The following is a 19,868-nucleotide window of genomic DNA, read 5'->3' as shown; positions in this document are numbered from 1 at the left end:
CCGTTACCTCTGCTTGGAACATTCTGCCCTGCAATCTCCCAACCCCACCATAAGCGTCTCCTTCCTACAGATCTCAGCTCAGGAATCATTCTCAAGATGCTCCTGATCCCAGACTTGCTCAGGTCCCCCTTTAAATTTCACAGTGCCCGTGCTTTTTTTTTTTTTTTTTGGCCTTTTTGGGGTGCTTTTGGTATAGGAGATATATATACATACATCTTTATCTGTATTTATATTTATATAGATAAAGATATATAGATATAGATATAATGGAATTATAATTGAAAAAATAGAGGATTAGCATCTATTTGGGATGGTCATTGTCCTTTTCTCCCGCCTTGGCAGGAGAAACCTAAAGCGTGGCAGCATCACCTAAAGCTTCAGCGTTGTGTCTGCTTAGCCCTTGAGCTAACAACCGCCCTACCCTCTATCTCTGCGAACTACCCTCTCACCCACACACGTGGCTGCCTGGTCACCATGCTTGTGCTCAATGACGCCAGCTGATTGGAGAGCGGGCGGAAGGTTTACCTGGTCATAGCTCCACCACTTCTCGAGGCTGAGAAATCTAATGGCCTGAAAGGGGGCTAATGGTGTATGTGTTGAACTGAGTCCCAAAGCCAGAGAACCAGGAGCGCCAACATCAAAGGGCAGGAGAAAGATGCCCCAGCGCAAGCAGAGAGCAAATCTGCCCTTCCTCTGCCTTTTTGTTCCACTCGGGCTTCCGGCGGGATGACTGACGACCACCCGCACTGGGGAGGGTGATCGGCGTTACTCAGTTCGCCAAAGTGCTGATCTCTACCGGAAACTCTCAAGACACGCCCCAAATAACGTTCCACCAGCTAGCTAGGCATGCCTTAGACCAGTCAAGCTGACACAAAATCAGCCCTCAGAGGCAGAACGGCCTCGGGGGCTCGTGGTCCCTCCCAAGCGTCACCTTCCCGAAGCTTTCTCAGCAGACTGTGGAATCCAGGTTAGAACCTTCGGCTGCACCCGACTGTTCTAACCTTGTCACGGCGGTCAGCAGGAAATCAGCACATCAGGGCCAGGGTTTAAAGAACCTTCAGGAACCAAAGGGTTTTTTTGTTTGTTTGTTTGTTTTTGCTGTTGTTGGAATTTTGGAAACCAAGGAGGAAAAAAAAAAAAATCGAAATGAGGACAGGAATACTGTTTTAAAAGAAAACAGAAGCAAAGACACCTTTGCCTTTGCCAAACACTGGGCAAACACAAGGACGGGCTGAAGGGAGATACCCTCTGGAGAGCATCACTTGGGATGCCACAAGCTGCTGGGTTCCGAAGCCAGCAGGAGGAAGGGCTCCGTCCCGCCAGCTCTCTGTGGCAAAGGCAAAGCTGCTGAGCCAGAGATGGGCAACAGGAAGACATTTGCTGAGGTTGGTGGCAAGGGGAGGTTATAGAAATAGGAAGATGTAGGGCGCCTGGGTGGCTCAGTTGGTTAAGCGTCTGCCTTTAGCTCAGGTCATGATCCTGGGGTCCTGGGATCGAGTCCTGTGTCTGGGCTCCCTCTCCTCCTGGCTCGTGCTGTCTGTCTGTCTCTCTCTCTCTCTCTCTCTCTCTCTCTCAAAATCTTTAAAAAGAAACAGGAAGATGCTTGCCGGGCTCCTGTGCCAGCTTCATCAGGCTGGAGCAGCCTGGGTCCCAGCCCTTCCTGCACTTTTAAGGCCCTTATTCATTAGGTCTTGCTAACTCTCACTTCTCTGGTAAGGGTCCCCTGACCTCTCCAAACTGGGCTGCCTAATCCTCCCTGTGCTTGCCGTATTCCTTGTATCCCAGCTAGGCTGTGCCCCTGAGATCTGGGGTCACCTCCGGAATAGAGGGTGTGCTGTGAATCTGACCGTGAATGAATGATGGGGCTTGTGGGGGGCGGGCGGCAGCCTTGCTTCAGGCGTCAACAAGCCAAATGGAGGCCTCTGGCTCTGACTACAAGGGAGCTGCAAAGTCAACACTGAACCTTTCCTGGTTGCCTTGGGCTGCCCTGGGCAATTGCTGCGGGGCCATTCCCAGATCCTGACCCTGCAAGCCGCTGGGACTGGCCCAGACTCAAGGACCTCGAGACCAGCCCAAGTCTCCCCGAAGCCAGGACCTGAGCTGATGAACGGCTTTGTCCAACTCCATCCCCTAGACACTTCGGCTTGCCCCACCCTTGGGGGCTACAGTTTCAACCAACCCCACAGCACTTAGAGTGGCACACTAGGGGTTTTTACCCTAATTCATCAGGCCCAAGGATACCTGAGTATTACCTGAGTATTACCTTTACCACCTTTACCAGAAACATCCTGAATGTTCCCATACCTTTTGTACAGTAGGCCATTCCTGGGCACTGGGAAACAGGAGTACCCTGGTCATACAATCTACCTCTCAGTGTCTCAGTTTACCCATATGTAACCTTGGCCTGCATCTGCCTCTTCTTACATTACACAGATTCAGGAAACATGATTATTAAAGCGCTGGCTGCTCTTTGGAAGAAAAGGACTCTATTTTCATGCTTTTGTCCTCTAGCTCCCCACTCCCCACTTCCCTGGAACTTTCTCAAATGTGCTCCATAGGCCAAACTAGAGCGGAAACCCCCAGGACTGGTGGGTGTTGGCAAGTGAATGGTCGCAGGCTTGGGAACAAACACAGCCAATGATGTTGTCCAAGCACTTTTAGTTCAAAGAGAAGCAAGTTCAAAGCTGCTAGTCATTGAGGTGGAGGTCCTTGGGCCAGACAGTCCCGGCATGTCCAGCACCCCTCCTGGGAGGGCTGCTGGGGGAAGCGACCCATCAGAAATGAGGGGAGGCTTGTAGAAATGGCCTCCAGATGTGGGCCGTCCTGGGCACCAAGCCCAGCTGCTCCAGCTGCAGCCGCGTGGGCCTGTAGGCGTTGAGGTTGCTGTAGGGAGCTGGCGAGCTGTCGTGGGGCCTCAGGGAGAAGGGGGCCTGTGGGCTCAGGGCCCCCCACGGGCCAGGGTGGGGCTGAAGCCTGAGGGGCAGAGCGGGGTTGGGGGCCAGGGGACTGCTGGGCCCCGAGGACGCCGACAGACTCTGGTTCTGGGGATTGCTGCCTGTCGAGTGGCTGCTGAAGGGGTTGGAGGACGTGTGGTCACTGGCGGAGTGGCTACTGCCACTGAGGCGGCCGGGCGGGGGGCTGCGGCCTGCTCGGGGCTGCAGGGGTGCCACCAGCCTGGGGGACTTTGGGCCCATCACAGGCTTGGAGGAGGCATAGAGGTGGCGAAACTCCTCGTCGAACAGCTCCACCGCCGGGCCCGTAAACTTGGAGAGGATGTTCCGGTGGACGTGTCCGCAGAGCCAGGTGAAGCTGCGGGGGAGGAGGAGAGTGAAGGTAGGTCGGGGAGGCCTAGAGACTCCCCTCCCCCACAGCCCCCTCCCACTGACCCCGCCGCCGCCCCCCCCCCCCAGGCTCCTCTGGGGGAAGTGAGCTCATGCCTGGCTCGGGGGAAGGACTTAACATTAGCTCTCCCGCCTCTGGCCTGCTCATTTCATCCCGCACAGCCCCTGCAGGATGACCTTGGTACCCGCCTCACGGATGGCAAGACCCACGGTGCAGAAATCAGCAAATGTTTGCAGGGGAACAGTAAAGGCACCAGACTGGATCTCTGGCCTCAGGGTCCCCTCCGGGTGCTCAGATCCTGGCTCTCCTGCTGAAGCCCAAAAGGGCTAAGTGAGAGCTGAGTCCCAGTGTCCCCAGCTCTGTGCTCACGAGTCCCCTAGCTGCTGAAGCCCCCTGTGAAATGTGGGAACCCCTGCCCCTTCTAACCAAGGAGGGGTCTGGGCAAGGCAGCTGCGAAACACGGGCCGCTCCTCCGTGGGAGTGGGCTTGGAAGAGGGAACACAGGGTGGGCACGCGGGCGTGGGAATGACACAGCCCGTGTGCACTTGGCCCGGATACTGGGCAGAGGCCTCGGCCCTCCCTCCATTTACTGGTTTTAAATGAAAACAAAGGCATTTATGGATTACTTCTTATGATTCCTTGATTTAACCAAATTCCTTTTTCTCTCTGATGGACAAGTCTCCTCATGAGCAGCCCCACACACACCCCCACTCCCCCCCAAACCCTTGAAAAGGCCTGGTGAGAGCACAGAGGCTAAAAATGGCACCTGGAGAGCAACCATGGCAGGATGGTCAGAGGGAGACATGGTCACTCGGAAGTGGGGGGATAGGAATGACCCCCAACCAATGGTCTCAGCCCCCACCCCCACCTCATCCATCAGCCCAGCCAGAGGAGTCCCTGCTCCGAGAGGTGGGGCGGGGCCCACGCAAGGTGAGGCCAATCCTGGGAAGAACAATGAGGCTTTGTTTATGCCTCACCCCCATCCTGGAGCCACCCACACACCCCAGAGAGGTGAGCAGCTGATGCGGGGTGCGGGCCAGCAAGGGCACAGGGAAGGCGGCCGACACGGGGACAGTGGGGACAGCGGGGGGACTCCTGGCTACACTAAGACGTCAGTGGCCTTGTGTTGTTTGGAATCAGACTAGATTGGGCCAAGCAACTGCGTGCTTTGCAAAACAAAACAGGTGCAAGGGTGCCCTGGCAACTTTTCCGGCTCCCACGCCCCCTGTGCCCTACACCTCAGCAGGGGACCCCCTCAAGTCCCTTGGTGTCCCTGTAGACCCCTGCACAACCATGCACCACGCTGGGCTTCTCCTCCATACCCTGTGTGGCCGTCATCCCATGCCGGAGCTCCGACCCGTCATCACCACCCGCGGTAGGAAATACACGTCCTTTCTACGGCTGTTTGGTCCTTCGTACCTGGAACTGACTTTGTCACAATCTTTGGCTCAAGGACCGCCCTCATGACTGGTCTACTCCTGGCCTGTTTTAATTTGTGTAGCTATTTGTTAGTTATTTTAAATAATGTAATAAGTACCAACAAACCTACCACCTAAAATAAAAAGTTACCATCTAGCCATACGGTCTCTTCCAGCAACGTATTTTCCAGGTCTGCCCCCCATGAAAGAGAGAATCATCACCCTGAATCCTGTATTCCAGTTCCCATACTTTCCTTTCTCTGTTAAAAAAAAAAATTGGGGGGCGCCTGGGTGGCTCAGCTGGTTGGGTGGCTGCCTTCAGCTCAGGTCATGATCCCAGGGTCTGGGATGGAGCCCCACATCGGGCTCCTTGCTCAGCCGGGACCCTGCTTCTCTCTCTGCCTGCCACTCCCCCTGCTTGCGATTTCTCTCTCTCTCTCGCTCTCTGACAAAGAAACAAAATCTTAAAAAAAAAAAAAAAAATCTAAAAAAAAAAGTTTTATGTATTCTGGAAAGAAAATATTTTAGTTGTTTTTAACACGTATGTAATATTTTGGGGTTTTTTTTCCTCACTTAATATTATATTACTAAGATTTACCCAAGTTGTCTCTGGTTGCTGTACCTCATTCCATTTTTCCTGCTGTATAATAGTTCACGGGTAGCTAGATCATGATTTACTCCTCCTGTCTCCCACGGACAACCACTCGTGTTGCTTCCACAGTATTTCCGTTGCGACCAGTGCTGTAAGGAGCGTCCTTCCACATGTCTTTTACTGTCCCGTGGACTCAGTCTCTTAGAAGTACCTCTAGGAGGGGAATTGCTGGATTATAGACCAGGTGAATAGAGCTTTAGCGGGAAATTCCAAACTCTTTAGAAAGTCATTATATCGACTTGCAATCCCACCAGCAACGTAAAAAGATCGTGTACATCCAGCATTTGGTATTGTCAGTATTATTTTTTTTGCTACTCGAAAAGGTATAAAATGGCAACTCATTCTAGCCTTCATTTGTATTCTTCTGGTCACGGATGGCGCAGAAGCCCTCTTCGTGTCTTCCCGCGTGTTGGCTCCCGGCTGAGATGCCTGCTCCCGCCTCCCGCCTGCTCTGCCTCATGCTTCTTTCTCTTATGATTCACGGGAGTTCTCTGTGGTCCTGGACACTAACCTTGCGAGGGCATCATGAAAACCTGCTCCCACTCTGTAACCCAACTTTCACTTTCTCTCAGGGTTCTTTCAAGAACCAAAGTTCTTCATCGTAATATCATTGGATTTAGCAATCCGTTATAGTCAAGGCTTTTTTGTGTTCTGTTTAACACAAGAGGGGGCGTGTGGGGGCACTTGGGTGGCTCAGTCGGTGAAGCAACTGCCTTCAGCTCAGGTCATGATCTCAGCATCCTGAGATCGAGTCCTGCATCGGGCTCCTTGCTCAGCGGGGAGCCTGCTTCTCCCACTGCCCCTCACCCACTTATGCCCTCTCACTCAAATAAATAAAATCTTAAAAAAAAAAAAAGACGGGTGTCTGTGATAAGACACCCAGTCCTTATCCTAAGGTCTAAAAGATATTCATCTATTCTTTTCTACTAAGAGTTTTAAAGTTTGTTTTTGACATTTCAGACCTTTTAATCTATTGGAAAGTGGCTTTTTAAATTTTTTTTTTCTTTCTTTTTTTTTTTTTTTTTTTTTTTGGTGTATGTGTGAAGTGGAATCAAATTTTTTGTGTGGGGAATTTATTTTTTTCCAGTTCCCCCTTTTCCCACCACTCTAACACGCCCCAGAGACATCTGGGTTTTCTGCTCTGTTCCATCTGTCAGTCTGTCTGCCCCTCCTCCAACGCCACCTTGTCAGGATTACTCCAGCTCCACAACAACCTGAGCTCTGGCAGAGCCAGTCCTCCCTGCCTGTTCTTCTTCAGACTTACGGTGGCTAATCTTGGAGAAATACATTTTACATCATCACCTACTCACATGTACAAACATAAACATCACCACACAACAGTTTCCAGAACATTCCTTACCTCAGTGTGCCCTCAGTATATTTATTCTATCCTATTTCATTACCAAAAAGAAAAAAAAAATTCCAGGCATCATCCACCAAATCGATTTCATGTCCTGCTATTGTGTAATGAGGCACAGGATTTGAAATGCTATGTTCCCTGAGCTACACTGGATAGCCAGGACCTTACATGGACTTTCATTAATTTGTTCATTCATTCGTTCAGCAAATATTATGGTCCTATAAAATATTCAGGCACTGGATGAACTGTACTTCATGCCAGGAATGCAACAGAGAAGAAAACAGACCCAGTCCAGGTTCTGACACCATGTTTACAATCTTGGCTGAACAAATCCATGGAGAGGCTCTCTAGGAGATGACCTGGAAACTAGAAGGTAAGGAGTTAGCAGATTAAGATAGCAAGAATGAGCTCTCCAAAAGAGGGAATACACAGCAAGTGCAAAGGCCCTGAGGCCTTAAAGAGCATGAAAGACTGGAGGAACACAGTGTGCCTACAGCACAGTGGAGAGAAAGGAAAATCCAGCTCAGACAGAGGCCATGGTAAGCATGAATTTTTTTTCCCCCTAGTCGCAGTGACAAACCTGGAAGGATTTTAAGGATGCAAGTAATTTGATTTGGTTTATGTTTAAAAATCTTTCTCTTCCTGGTAGAGAAAGCTCAGAGGTAGAAGTGTGGGTCAGGGCAGGACTGGAATCAGGGCCAGTTAGGTTCTCATGCTGTGCCCTCCAAGGCCCAACCTCAAAGGCACCAACATCCTGGACCTGCCAGCAGACGTGGGAGCTCGGTTGATGCTGGGGAAACTTCTTAGCTCATGCTGATCTCAGAGCACACACCACGCCACTCTGTAGCTCTATACCCATGAGAAAAGTATTTTGGAACTAGACAGTGATCACGGTTGCACACAAGCGAATGTACTAAATGTCATTTAATAACACATTTAAGATTCTGTGAATTTCCCAGTAAAAATCGAAGAAAGAATGAGAGAGAATTCCTCATCAGGTGGGCCCTGATTCCAGGCTTGGGCCTTGGATCTGGGGCACCTGCCCCGACAGAGATCTGACCCTTCCCGTCGTGGTGGTGAGCGAAGTCTAGTGGCAGCTTAGTTAAGGTCAGAGGTCAAGGTCAGAGGCCTCAAAGTCCTGATGTGTGGTTTGAGGCTGAGCCCCCACCCAGAACCTCATGGCTTGATGCCCAGAGGGCCTTTGTCACTCTCCAAGGAAAGAACCAAAGCCGAGAAGGTGGCTCTGGCCACTTGGGGAGAGACGCTCAGCCCCACCACAACCTCTTACAGGGCAAGTGCACGCGGGGAGCCAGGCCCAAGGATCGGAAGCCTGTGGGTGCCTTTTGGCACAGGTGCCCAGTGAAGCAAAGCAAGGAGAGAAGCTGTGGGTGGAAATACACGGGAGGCTCGGTGACCCCTGGATGCCGGAGGTGTCCCCTCAGGGCTGCCCGTCTCAGAGGCCCTCCTGACAGAGTTACGAACTCGCCTTCTCCCCGTGCAGCCGGACGACACCTCACTCAGCTCCGCACAGGCCACTGCGCAGCCAGGCAAATGGCTGCGCAGGGAAAGGTGGAGAGAGAGCCAGTGGGGAGCCAAGGGGAGCTTTACCCAGCTCGGCCACCCCTTCCCAGGCTCGCTTCCCCCTCCTCCAGCGCTCTCTGTCTCTTCTCTGTACTGGTTCTTTTTTTTTTTTTTTTTTTTTAAGGCAATCTCTAAACCCAACAGGAGGCTTGAACTCACAACCCCAAGATCAAGAGTCACGTGCTCTATCGACCAAGCGGGTCACAGCTGGCTGTTGTTTATCTCCTTAGTTTGAATGGGAGCTCCAGAGGGGCACCCCAGCCTTGAAGCATGCCTGGTATGTACCCAGTAGGTCTCTACAGAATGTTGAATGAAGGAAGGAACAGAGAGGTGCAGTGACCTGCCCAAGATCACCCAGCCAGGAAGCTACAGAGCTGGGAATTGAACCTCTGCTGTCTGACTTCTAGTTGAGGCTGCCGCCACGGCCAGTCCCTAGCACCAGCCTTAGGTCCTAAAGAGTTTGGACACACTTCTGAAAATAAAACAGGACACAGGGCACACATATACACACAGCCCAAAATGAACTGCACAGCTTTACCAGCACGCCTGAGTCAGCTGAGGAGGGAAGAAGATTCCATGTCCTATTGCAATCTACAGGGAAACGGGAAAGTACCTCTCTACCCCGAAGGCCCCCTCCAACCCCCCACCTGCCATGAAGGGTCCAGATGTCTGCCTTCTGCCCAGGCTGGTCTTGCCTCCGGCCTCATGCATGTGATGAAGTCCCAGCTTGGCCCGAGCCGCACCCTGGGAGCCGCCGGGCAGGGATAAGTGCGGGAGCAGCTGGGGCTGCTCTGCGCCAGCCTCAGCCTTGGCCTCCTCGAAGCCTTCGGCAGGGGAAGCCCAGTGCTCACCTGTACGACCCCGACAGGACGTATCTCCAGTCCGAGATGATGAACTTCTCCTGGATTTGGCCGGCGAACTTCCGGCCTGATTTGGCACAGTACACCTCTCCTTCCACACTCCGGATGGAGATGTTCTGTTGGAAGGGGAGTCGGGGTGTCACCCGCTATTTCCATATATATAGATACAGGTTTACCTAGGAAAACATCTGGAAGGACGTGCAGCAAGACACAGGCAGGGATAATCCCTAATTCAAAGGCTCATCGGCTATTTTTATTTTTCTCTTGGCTGAATTTTCTAAATTCTTTTCATTGTCCTGACATTATCCGAGTCACGGGACGTGGAGGAAGGGAGGAAGAGGGAGATGGTGGAATATAAACAAAGTGGCAAACCGAAGAACGAGGAGGGCCTAATGCCCAGGAGCCTTCCGTCTAGGCTCCCAGGGACCACAGAGGCCTGGCAAGCCTAGCCTTGCCTTGTTAGTGGCTTTAGTGACATGAGACCCTGACCCCAAGCTGGTCAGAAGGAAGTGCAGTCAGAAGGGGTACCTTTGTGGAGACCTCAGTGGGCCCTCGATCCTCCTAAGGAAAGCTGTGTCCACAGCCCAAATCACAGCCCGATTTGTCCCTTCCCCAGCCCCAGGAACACCTGCTGCCCCAGGCCTCAGCCAGAACCTTGTGATGCTGGAAAAATGAAACGGCGAGTCAAGCTTGGGGATGTCTCAAGCTCTGAGACAGGTGGGATCCTGCTGCGATCCCGTGAATGTCCCTGGTCTCTGGGCAGGCTCTGGGAAGGGGATGCCCAATGCTACCAGCCTCTCCATAAGCTCTGTGACACGCTGAGAGGAGGGCCACATGCCGCCGTCCCTTGGTGGGCAGAGGACTGGCAGGCGTGGCTGGAGCGGGTCATGGCCAAGGCCTGTGCCGATGGCCTCCTGTTGAGGACCTGCGATCCAGGTCAAGCAAGCCCGGAGGCCTGCGGCTCCGGGAGGCGCCTGAACTCGGCTTCCTCCCAGGCAGTGAGGAGGGCAAGGGCGGGAGAAAGGGCGGATGGCGGGGTCTCCCGGAGGCTGGCGAGGCTGAGCCAGAGCCAGTCACCAAGGGCCCCACCCACCCGCGTGCTGGTAAGCACTGGGCGGTCCGACGCTGGGCCTCGAGTCAGCTGCCCTAAATCTGACACGACGAAAACCCATCTCTGGGCTTCTTTTCTCCTTGCCAGAAGAGGGAAGTGGGTGGGGAGTTGGGTTCAGTCCAAGAGGCTCGGCTCCCCGTCGGGGCTGTGAAGTCCTCCGCGCCGATGCTGCGCGGGCCTGGGAAGCCCGGCCGCGGGGCTTCTTCAGTCGAGAGATCAAGGCACATGCGGCACCGACTGCGGCTCAGGAGACACCCATGGGCCCCTTTCAGTTCCCTGCCCCCGTGGACCTTCGTGAGGCCAAAGAGCGGCAGGCAGGGGTGATGGCGATCTCTTCGGGGTCCGGTCCCGCGGCCTCCCCCAGCTCTCTGGCTCCCTGCCCCTGCCATCTTGGAGGCCACATTTTCCTTATGGTGTAGCTATAGGAGGAGGGAGGGCTGTCTGTCCTACGCGGGCTTTGATCAAGAAATAAACCTTTACTACGCTGAGCCATTGAGATGGGGTTGGTGGGGGGTAAGCACGGCCTACGCTATCCCGTCCTAATACAAAATACCTTCCCGATGCTCGCCGGGGGCCCTACCTTGAGGTGGCTGTCCGAGATCTGGACTTTGTCACACATCTCTTGGAAGAGCGTCACCCCTCCCTGGTCCAGGAGCACACAGACGAACACCCCACGCTTGTTGGCCGCCTCTAGAATGTCACAGAAGATCTCCACATCCGTGAACACATCCATCAGGATGGCCAGGACCTGGGCCAGGGCAGAGGGGTGGAAACAAAGAGTCAGGGGTCGCAGCTAACTGGTTTCCGCCGAGCTTCCCAGGTCCCGGTGGGCGGGAGACAGCAGCTGCGCTTGCTGCTGCTGTGGAGGAGACAGCTCGAGGAGGGGGGCTCCGCCAGGGCAGCACTGCAGGGAAAAGAGCTGGAGCGGAGCCCTCGGCGCTGACTCCATCTGTCCAACCCAACCACAGGCCCGCCGGCCTCGGCGCCCACGGCCGGAGCGCAGCATGCACGGGGGGAAGGAGGCAAAGGCAGAGACGCAAAGGCACAGGAGGGGAGGAGAAGGGCAAGGGGACGGACGCGGTCTGGCAGGTTCGGAGCTGAGGCCTGGATGTCAAGGCCTGGCTGCTCAGCCACGTGGCGCTCGAAGGCACTTCATGGCCACTGGTTTTCCAGTGTTGTTAAGCCACAGCATACTGCCTCGAGCAAAATCCCTGGGGAGACCCTAGAGAGAGACTACACAAGGCAGAGCTGCCCCAGCGGGCTGGACAACGGAGTCCTCCTGTAGCCTAACAGAACCATGGGGAGGAGAGAGCCCCAGAAATCCAACAACGGAGGGGAGACGTGTGCAGCCCCGCCTCCAAGGACCCAAACCTCCGCCTGCCAGCAGCACCCCAACTCGCCGCAAGCAGTCACCTCTGCTGCACAAGCAAGGTGTTTGGGCGGGGCCACTGCCAGGCGCCCGATTGGGTGTGAGGCGGGCACATCACCAAGGTCAGACCAATGAGAGCACGGCATTCCCTGCTGGCCCCAGAGATTGGCCCAGGGCCGCTCACAGGACCCAAGTTACTCTACTGACAGCGGGCCCAGGGCTCGCGCGGGGCTCCGGGAAAGGAGGCGTTCCTGCTGCTAGGGTCGCTCCGGGAGTGGAGTGTGAGCTACGGCTGCCAGCAGCCGTCTTGCCGCCACGTGGCCGCTGCCCCAGCAACCCGCCAGCCTCGCTCGAGCGTCGTTCGTTCGAATATCTGGTTTCAGTCATGTTTTGAAGCCAGTCCTACCCTCGACTTTCCCACTGTAGATATCCATGCATGCTCCTCCCGTGTTTGGGGTTGTTTTCCACCATATTCTGATTTATAAAAAGAAACATGTGTTTGATCTTTGTCCCTGTTTCCGCACCAAGCTCTAAAGCCTTTGGAATTTCCTAAGTGATGAGCAGGACCGGAGGAAGGTCCTTGTTATGTTAATGAGGTGACTGTCCAGCGGGGGCTGGTTGCCAGGGGAACCTACTAAGTGATTAGAGGGTTGGAATTTTCCGTCCTTCCCACCTCCTTACTCCAAGGAAAGACTAGGGGGGCTGGAGGTTGAATCCACTGCAAATGCCAGTGATGTAATCAGTCATGCCTGTGTAATGAAGCCCGCCTAAAAACCCAAGACGTCGGGTTCAGAGAGCTTCTGGGTTGGTGATTTGGGGACAGGAGAGTGGTCAGAGAAGGCATAGAAGTTCCATGCCCCCATACCTCGCTGTGTGAATCTCTTCCATCTGGCTGTGCCTGAGTTCTACCCCTTGTAATAAACTGGTAATCTAGAAAGTGTCGTGAACCACTGTAGCAGACTGACCAAACGCAAGAAGGGGGTCGTTGAAGTCTCCAGTCTGAGCTCCGGACTGGCATGGGTTGGGACATCCAGCTGTCCAAGAATTGCTCAGTGGTGGGGGACCCCCGCACCGTGTGACTAGAGCAGAATTAGACCAGTGTCACCCAATCAAAAGTCTGTCCTAATACCCAAATCACGGCATATTGACAAGTGGATACAGCAGCCATTAGCAATGATAATTATAACGGTCACATGGAAACTGTGAGACACGGTGAAATGTTGAAGCAAAACTGTTGTATGATCCAGGCTCGACATAGGTATATTAGCAATGAATGAATTCAGTGAAAAAGGATAACAGAGCAAAAGATGATAGTCTGTCCAGTATGACTGTGAGTGAGGGAAAGCGGTGTGTAGACACATTAGCATGCACAAGGCCCAACCTGGTGGACAGGTTTGGAATGGGCACTATGGCAGTTTTCAACATTGCCTGTAATAACGTTCCATTTTTCTAATAATTGCTGTGTGTGTGTGTGTATGTATGTATTATATATGGAGAGATATATGTATTCTATAGAGATATATATATGTATATACAGATATATAGATATATCGACCATCAACACCTGGGAAGTAGCCAGGACGAGAAGAGGGTCATGGAAACAGACAAAGGAGTGTCTGGTACTCACATGGAGCTGACTTCCTGCCCAGATGATGTGACTGTCTGGACAGGGGTAGGAAGGCAGAAAAGATGTTCTAAAAGGGAGGCCATGCTCCTTTAGAACCATGGTCCTGTTAGCACACGATTGTCTCTACACATTTAAACTTACAGTGCCAGCAGCAACCTAGGCCCTCGCTGCTGGAAGAGAAGTGGTTCCTCCTTGAGGGCGGTATAGGTGAGAAGGATGCCTCTCTCTCCCCAGGAGGTCAGTAAATCCTTCCTGGTTGTGTTCCAGTAAGTCCTTGGTTCCCAGAGACAGGGCTGGTGACAGACTGAACAGAGAAGCGGCCATGTTTACCAATAACCCCACATCATGATTGGAGGGATGCTTGGAAAAACAGGCTCATGATGTCTAGGTTTATCCTGTTGGCCTCCTACTGGCTCCCAACGGATTGACTCAAGACCCATAATCTCTTCAGTCCCTTACAGGGTGTCATGGAATGAATGATGACCTCCCTAATGATATGCCCACATCCTGACCACCAAAATCTGTGGACATGATCTCCCTTGGAAAAAGTCTCTGCAGGTGCAGTTAAGACTTTCAAGATGAGGGGCACCTGGGTGGCTCAAATGGTTAAGTATCTGTTGCCCCGGGATCGAGCCCCACCTAGGGCTCCCTGGTCAGTGAGGAGTCTGTTTTTCCCTCTCCCTCTGCCTCTCCCCCTTCTTGTGCATGCTCTCTCTCAATTGAATCAATAAAATAAAAAAGAGAGAAAGAGAGAGAGAGACACTCTCAAAATGAGACCATCCTGGATTATCCAGTGGGCCCTAAATCCAATGGCAAGTGTCCTTGTAAAAGACACTCTGAGGAGACACAGGGAGGAAGGGGTGTGTGTGTGGGGGGGGGCACATGAAGTCAGAGGCAGAGGCTGGAGTGAGGTGGCCACAAGCCAAGGAATGCCCGCAGCCACCAGACGCTGGGAGCAGAAGACAGGACCCTCCCCGAGAGACTTCAGAGCAAGGAGGGCCCAGCTGACATTTCCATGTTAGGTCTGCCTTTCAGAGCAAGGAGAGAATAAATATCTCTTGTTTTAAACCACCAGCAGGCTGGTAACTTGTCTCAGCAGCTCTGGAACACTGAGACGGAGGGGTTACACACTGTTCAGACGACAGTGCTCTCCCAGGGTGTTAGGGAGCTGTGGCTCCAGACCCCATGCTACTGGAAATGAGCTGAGTGCCTTCGGACAACTCATTTACCCTCTCTGGGGTTCAGTTTCTTTACCGATAAAACACTGCTCAGGGCGCCTGGGTGGCTCAGTGGGTTAAAGCCTCTGCCTTCGGCTCATGTCATGATCTCAGTGTCCTGGCATCAAGCCCTGCATCGCATCAGGCTCTCTGCTCAGTGGGGCGCCTGCTTCCCCCTCTCTTTCTGCCTGCCTCTCTGCCTCCTTGTGATCTCTCTCTATATATCAAATAAATAAATAAATAAATAATATTAAAAAACAACAAAACACTGTTCAAAAATAGAGCATTAGCTATCATTCAAGCTGCATCTAACCCTGAGCCCAGATAATATAAATGAATCCAGGTGCAAAAAGTAAAGGTTTTTATTCGCGTTTGACTATGATTTTTATGGGCCTTGTGAGCAAGTATGAATCATGTTAGAGTAACGCCATGCAAACATGTTTTAGTCCAGGTTGTAGAAGAGGATTAAAAGTAGTGCGACACCTCTAGGGGCATAAAAAAGAACTAAAGTAGGCCCGTCCGCTGGACCGGCGCGTTGGGGTAGGGTTGGCCGGGAAGAAGGAGCTAATTCCGCCACCCCGTGCTGAAGAAGGAAGCCCAGCCTGGCAGGCAGGCTTGGCCATTTGAGCAGCACAGAGACCCAGGAGCCTCACTAGGGGAGATGCTGGTCCCCTGGGGCAATCCCCAGAAGCAAGGGTCATCCTGTGGGGACCTCAAATCCTGGCTGAGAGTCCCTCACCCCCTGTCGGACAGATGTGAGCTCCCCCAGGCCGGAAATCCTGCTGCTTTGGGAATACCAGGGTGGAGGAGGGGAGAGGGGGTTTGGGTCCTACTGGGGCCCAGCCTGTTGGGGACAATCTCACTCTCTGCCTCTACTTCTCTTCTTGCCTCTTTCTCTTGTCTGTGCTGAGGCTCCTTTGTTTTCCCCAAACAACAGCAATGGCACCGTGGAGTCAGCAGGAGCAGCCTTTTATGGTTTTGCAAATCTCCCCGCTATCTGGCCTGCCAGGAGCCAGCTGGCTTCTGGGATCTGCTTCTGCAGCGATCCGCTGCGCTGGGCTGCGTGGGTGGCGGCGTGGGAAGGCCGGCGGGCCTCTCACAGAGGACCGGTTAGAGAGGGCATGACCTCCCAGGCTCGCTGAACCCATCTGGGAACCCTCAGGGATCCTGACCACACTCAGAGGATGCATTCATCATGCTGTTTCCATCTTTTAGGATGTCTGCCATCCAAGGCCAGCTGACACCTTGCTAGAAGCACGAGACGCGCACCAAGCCAACGGTCCCCCTGCTCTAAATGACCCCAGGGCCATGTCCCAGACCATGAGCCCAGAACCTGCTGACACGGTTCCAACCAGCCACTCCTAAGCTGCTCGCCCTGCCTGCCCTCCCTTGCCTGAACAAGAACAATGGGGGCCTGTGCGCCTGCATTCCCCCCCTACCCGGCCCCCTGTGCTTCCTGTGTGGTCCCGCATGGCCTGCTCTGCCCCCCTGCTTCTAGGGAGCTGTGAGCAAGACCTTGTTTCGTGCCGGTCATTTCCATGCCTGTATGTCCCACTCATCCCTCTGACACCTCCTGACCTTTGCCTGGAATCCCTTTCCCTTCCTCTCTGCCTGACCGCCTCTTACTCAGCCTGTGAGACTCAGCTCGGAGGCCCCCTCTTCCAGGAAGCCTGCCTTAGTCACCCTGTCCTCCCCTCCCAGGCACAGAGGCTTGCTCACACCCAGGGCTGCTTCCCAGTCCCTGTTGTCTTCTCCTTCCCTACTGGGGCAGGCTGAGACAGGGAGCTCTCCGGAGGGAGGTCGGCCTCTGGATCCATTCCCCCACCCTGGGTGCAGGCCCTGGCTATGAATTAGGTTTTGTGGCATAAAGGAATGCGAGCATGGAGGGAAAGGAATTCCTGCTAGTTTAGAAGTGGAAACTGGTCTGAAAACCACCGAGCTTGGGCTGGCTCTGTGTGTTTTCCTCTCTGGAGGCTGAAGCCACAGGGGGAACATGCAAACCTATCGACTCTCCAGCTCTGAGTGGACAGGACAGCCTGTGACTAGGTTCCCACCTCCCTGGCATCAGGGCCTGGGACAAGAGGGCGTGGTGGGGACTGCGGCAAAGGGGACTTACCCACCAAAAGTCGGTGTTGGTGGGTCACCACTCAGCGACAGCAGAGCCAGCTCTTGCCACCTGCTGAGAGGAACTGGAAATGCTTACTTTTAGGTGAAATCCTCGGGTTTTGAAGTGTCATCTTTTTTTTTTTTTTTTTTAAGATTTTATTTATGTATTTGAAGGACAAGGATCACAAGTAGGCAGAGAGAGAAGCAGGCTCGGAGCCCGATTTGGGACTCGATCCCAGGACCCTGAGATCATGACCTGAGCCGAAGGCAGAGGATTTAACCACTGAGCCACCCAGGTGCCCCTTGAAGTGTCATCTTAAATTCAGAAAGTGCTGTACCTGTGAAACAAAGGATACAGGCCGGAGGGCGGGGCTTGGGCCCAGGGAGAGACAGAAGCCTCGCTGTGTGGGGAAGAGGGGGCAGGGGAGGGACTCAGCTGCAGGGTGGGGGGTGGGGACTGCTTCACCCGCCCTGACTGGCTTCCTTCCAGGGAGCCTCACTCACCCCCAGAACTGCAGCTGTGGTTGAGAACTTCCCCGACACCACTAGTCCCTACCCCTGGGGGGGGGGGGCACTGACCTTCCCTCAGACAGACCAGAGCCAGCCCTACTCCGGATCACAAGTAGGCAGAGTGAGAAGGGGAAGCAGGCTCGGAGGCTGATTCGGGACCCGGCATGGAAACTAGAAATCCCTGAGACCTGAAAAGCCAGCGCTCCACCCACTATCACTTTAACTAACTTTCCAGAACTGCACTCCTTCCCCCTCTTCCACACACAGCCCCACCACCTGAAGCCAGGGCTTTTCCTGGAGCCTTTGGCTTTCAGGGGCAGGACAGGGAGCCTAACAGAAAATGAGCTTAAGGGCGCCTGGGTGGCTCAGTGGGTTAAGCCGCTGCCTTCGGCTCAGGTCATGATCTCAGGGTCCTGGGATCGAGTTCCACGTCTGGCTCTCTGCTTCCCCCTCTCTCTGCCTGCCTCTCTGTCTACTTGTGATCTTTCTCTCTGTCAAATAAATAAATAAAATCTTAAAAAAAAAAAAGAAAGAAAGAAAGAAAATGAGCTTAAATACCAGCTGGTCCTTTGCTGAGTCTACTCTTGTCCCTCTGCGGCTTCAGGAGGGAGGAGTGGGCGGCCAACGCCCCGTTGGAACTCGTCATTCGTGCGGCTGGGGGAGCCCTTCCCCAGCTGCAGCAAGAAGCCACTGATCCCAAAGGATCCGGGGCAGCGGGAAAACTGATGACCAAATGCCCCTCACCGTGCCTGAAATTCTACCGGCCAAGCTCTGGTCATGAAATAGATTTCTTCTTTCTTCTTCCCTTTTTTTTTTTTTTTTTTTTTTAAGGATTTTATTCATTTGAGAGAGAGCCTGCATGAACAGTGTGGAATGGCAGCGGGAAAGGGAGAAGCAGTCTCCCTGCCGAGCAAGGAGCCCCACCTGGGACTCAACCCTAGGACCCTGGGATCATGACCTCATCCGAAGGCAGACCCTTAACCCACTGAGCCACCCAGGTGGCCCCATTTTCTTCTTCTAAAGTCAAGTATTAAAATGTAAATATTCTGGGGAGAAACCTTCTCTGTGCCTAGTCTGTCTTCTGTCTGACCACCAGCTGGATTGAGGGGCTGCTGGGTCATTTGTGGACAGACAGGTCTAACCTGAGTCTGAGAGGACAAAGGACAAGCGTGTGTCTCAGTGGTGGCCCCTTGGTGGCCCCTTCATTTGGAAGCACAGAGGTGAGGGGCCTGGCCCTGGCTGGTGTGGGTGGGGGGCGGTGGACAAGAAAGGGACTTGGGTGCTGCGTCCTGTGGAAGGAGTCGGCCTTCGTCAGGAGAAAAGCAGGGCAGGTGAAGGGGTCCCAGGCAGCGGGAACGGCACATGCAAAGCTCTGAAGCCTGGGCAAGGAGGGCTGGAGACTCTGCAGGTCGCTGGGGATGGAGCGGCCGGAGCCGAGAGAGGAGATGGAGAGGTGGTGAGCCATAAGGAGTTTGCTCTTCCCACTGTGGGCAACTAGGAGCCATGGAGGGCTCTAAGTAGAGAAGGGACCCACTTAGACTTGAAGTATAGAAGAAGTGCTCCACAGCCACACGGAGACTGGAAGATGGAAGAGGAGGGGCAGGCAGGAAGCGATGGCAGGAGTGCCAGGGAGGGGTGGTGGTGGCCTAGCCCCAGACCATGACAGGTGGGATCAGAAAGTCAGTGATCCAGGGAAGACAGACAATAACATCCGTGACCCCTTCCTCAGCCCCAGTCTTCTGAACTCCATGCCTTGGGCAGGACCCACCCCCCCCTCCTCCACCAGCACCCTTCCTCCCCCTACCCCAAGGCCAAGGAGACACAGGCCCCCGCCCCCCATACCTGGCTGGTCCGGGTGATGCAGCGGCGAATGAGGTCTCTGATGTTGTTGTGCTTGTCCGCCTGGAAGTACACGGTGGCGCTGGACTTTTCCTTCAGGTAGGGCTTCTGGGCTGAGGCCCAGGTGTGCAACAGGGTCGGCTCGCTGCCCTCTGAGGCCACGGGGAAATAGGTTCCTGACGGCAGGGAGCAGGAGTCCAGTCCCCGGGGGCTGGCCTCTGCCCCTCCTGGGGGCTCCGGGGCACAAGAGGGCTCCTTGGCCTGGGCCTGGATGTACTGGGCCTCCACCGAGGACAAGAAGTCAACCTCACCTTCCTGGCCGAGTGCCTGCCAGTAGGCCTCGGGCCCCCCATCCAAGAGGGCATCTGTGGCCAGCCGGGCACTCTCATTGTCGCTGAAATCGGCCCTGGTCGGCCGGACCCACTGGCTCTTGACCTCTTCCAGGCGTTTTCGGATCTTGCCCACATGCCTCGACCAGCTCATGTTGCCCCGTACCCCGGTCGTGGTGGACAGGAGGCTGTGGCTTGAGCTCCTCCTGATATCAGGGCAAGCGGGCCATGCCACGGCGGAGAAGAGCCCTTAGTGCTCCTGGGAAGCACGGGCATCCACCTGCCACCTGTCACGCCCGCTGGAGGAAGTGATTTACCGCAGGGCAGGGCGAGCAACACTTCCCGGGATCAGGCTCATCCTCACAGCCAGGCCCTGGCTTATCTCAGCGCCACCGCCCTGCCCGCCGGCCAAGGGCCGGCTCTGTCACGCCCGGGCACACTCAGCCCTGGGAGCCGTCCTCTGCACTCATTGCACAACTCTCTAGAGCCCCGGCCTGCCGTCAGAGCGGGGAGGCTCTCCCAGTACCCTCGGGCCTCGGCCCCTCCT

The 19,868-nt window shown here is 54.3% G+C and overlaps 1 protein-coding gene across 1 annotated transcript; it reads right to left on the bottom strand.

Moving 5' to 3' along the window:
- Positions 1–2,476: 2,476 nt before the first annotated feature.
- On the bottom strand, positions 2,477–19,653 carry FAM83A (family with sequence similarity 83 member A). The gene is made up of 4 exons (XM_004743506.2): positions 18,996–19,653; positions 10,905–11,072; positions 9,205–9,329; positions 2,477–3,309 (listed from the first exon to the last, which is right to left on the bottom strand). Exons 1-4 carry the CDS (start codon positions 19,473–19,475, stop codon positions 2,775–2,777), a joined length of 1,308 nt encoding a protein of 435 aa, XP_004743563.1. The 5' UTR covers positions 19,476–19,653; the 3' UTR covers positions 2,477–2,774.
- Positions 19,654–19,868: the final 215 nt, after the last annotated feature.

The sequence above is a fragment of the Mustela putorius genome, unplaced genomic scaffold, assembly GCF_011764305.1.
Source record: "Mustela putorius furo isolate JIRA1106 unplaced genomic scaffold, ASM1176430v1.1 tig00000228_pilon_pilon_pilon, whole genome shotgun sequence".
In the NCBI taxonomy this organism is placed as follows: Eukaryota; Metazoa; Chordata; class Mammalia; order Carnivora; family Mustelidae; genus Mustela; species Mustela putorius.
Note: the sequence above shows the minus strand (reverse complement) of the source record. Positions and strands in the feature narration are given on the sequence as shown.

Bases quoted from the DNA above. Each gene is read 5' to 3' on its own strand.
- FAM83A (XM_004743506.2), bottom strand. From the start codon at position 19,475: ATGAGCTGGTCGAGGCATGTGGGCAAGATCCGAAAACGCCTGGAAGAG. The intron at 9,330-10,904 runs GTAGGGCCCCCG...CCCTTCCAACAG, and splicing joins TCTCGGACAGCCACCTCAAG to AACATCTCCATCCGGAGTGT. The intron at 3,310-9,204 runs GTGAGCACTGGG...CCTCCCCCGCAG, and splicing joins GTCCTGTCGGGGTCGTACAG to CTTCACCTGGCTCTGCGGAC.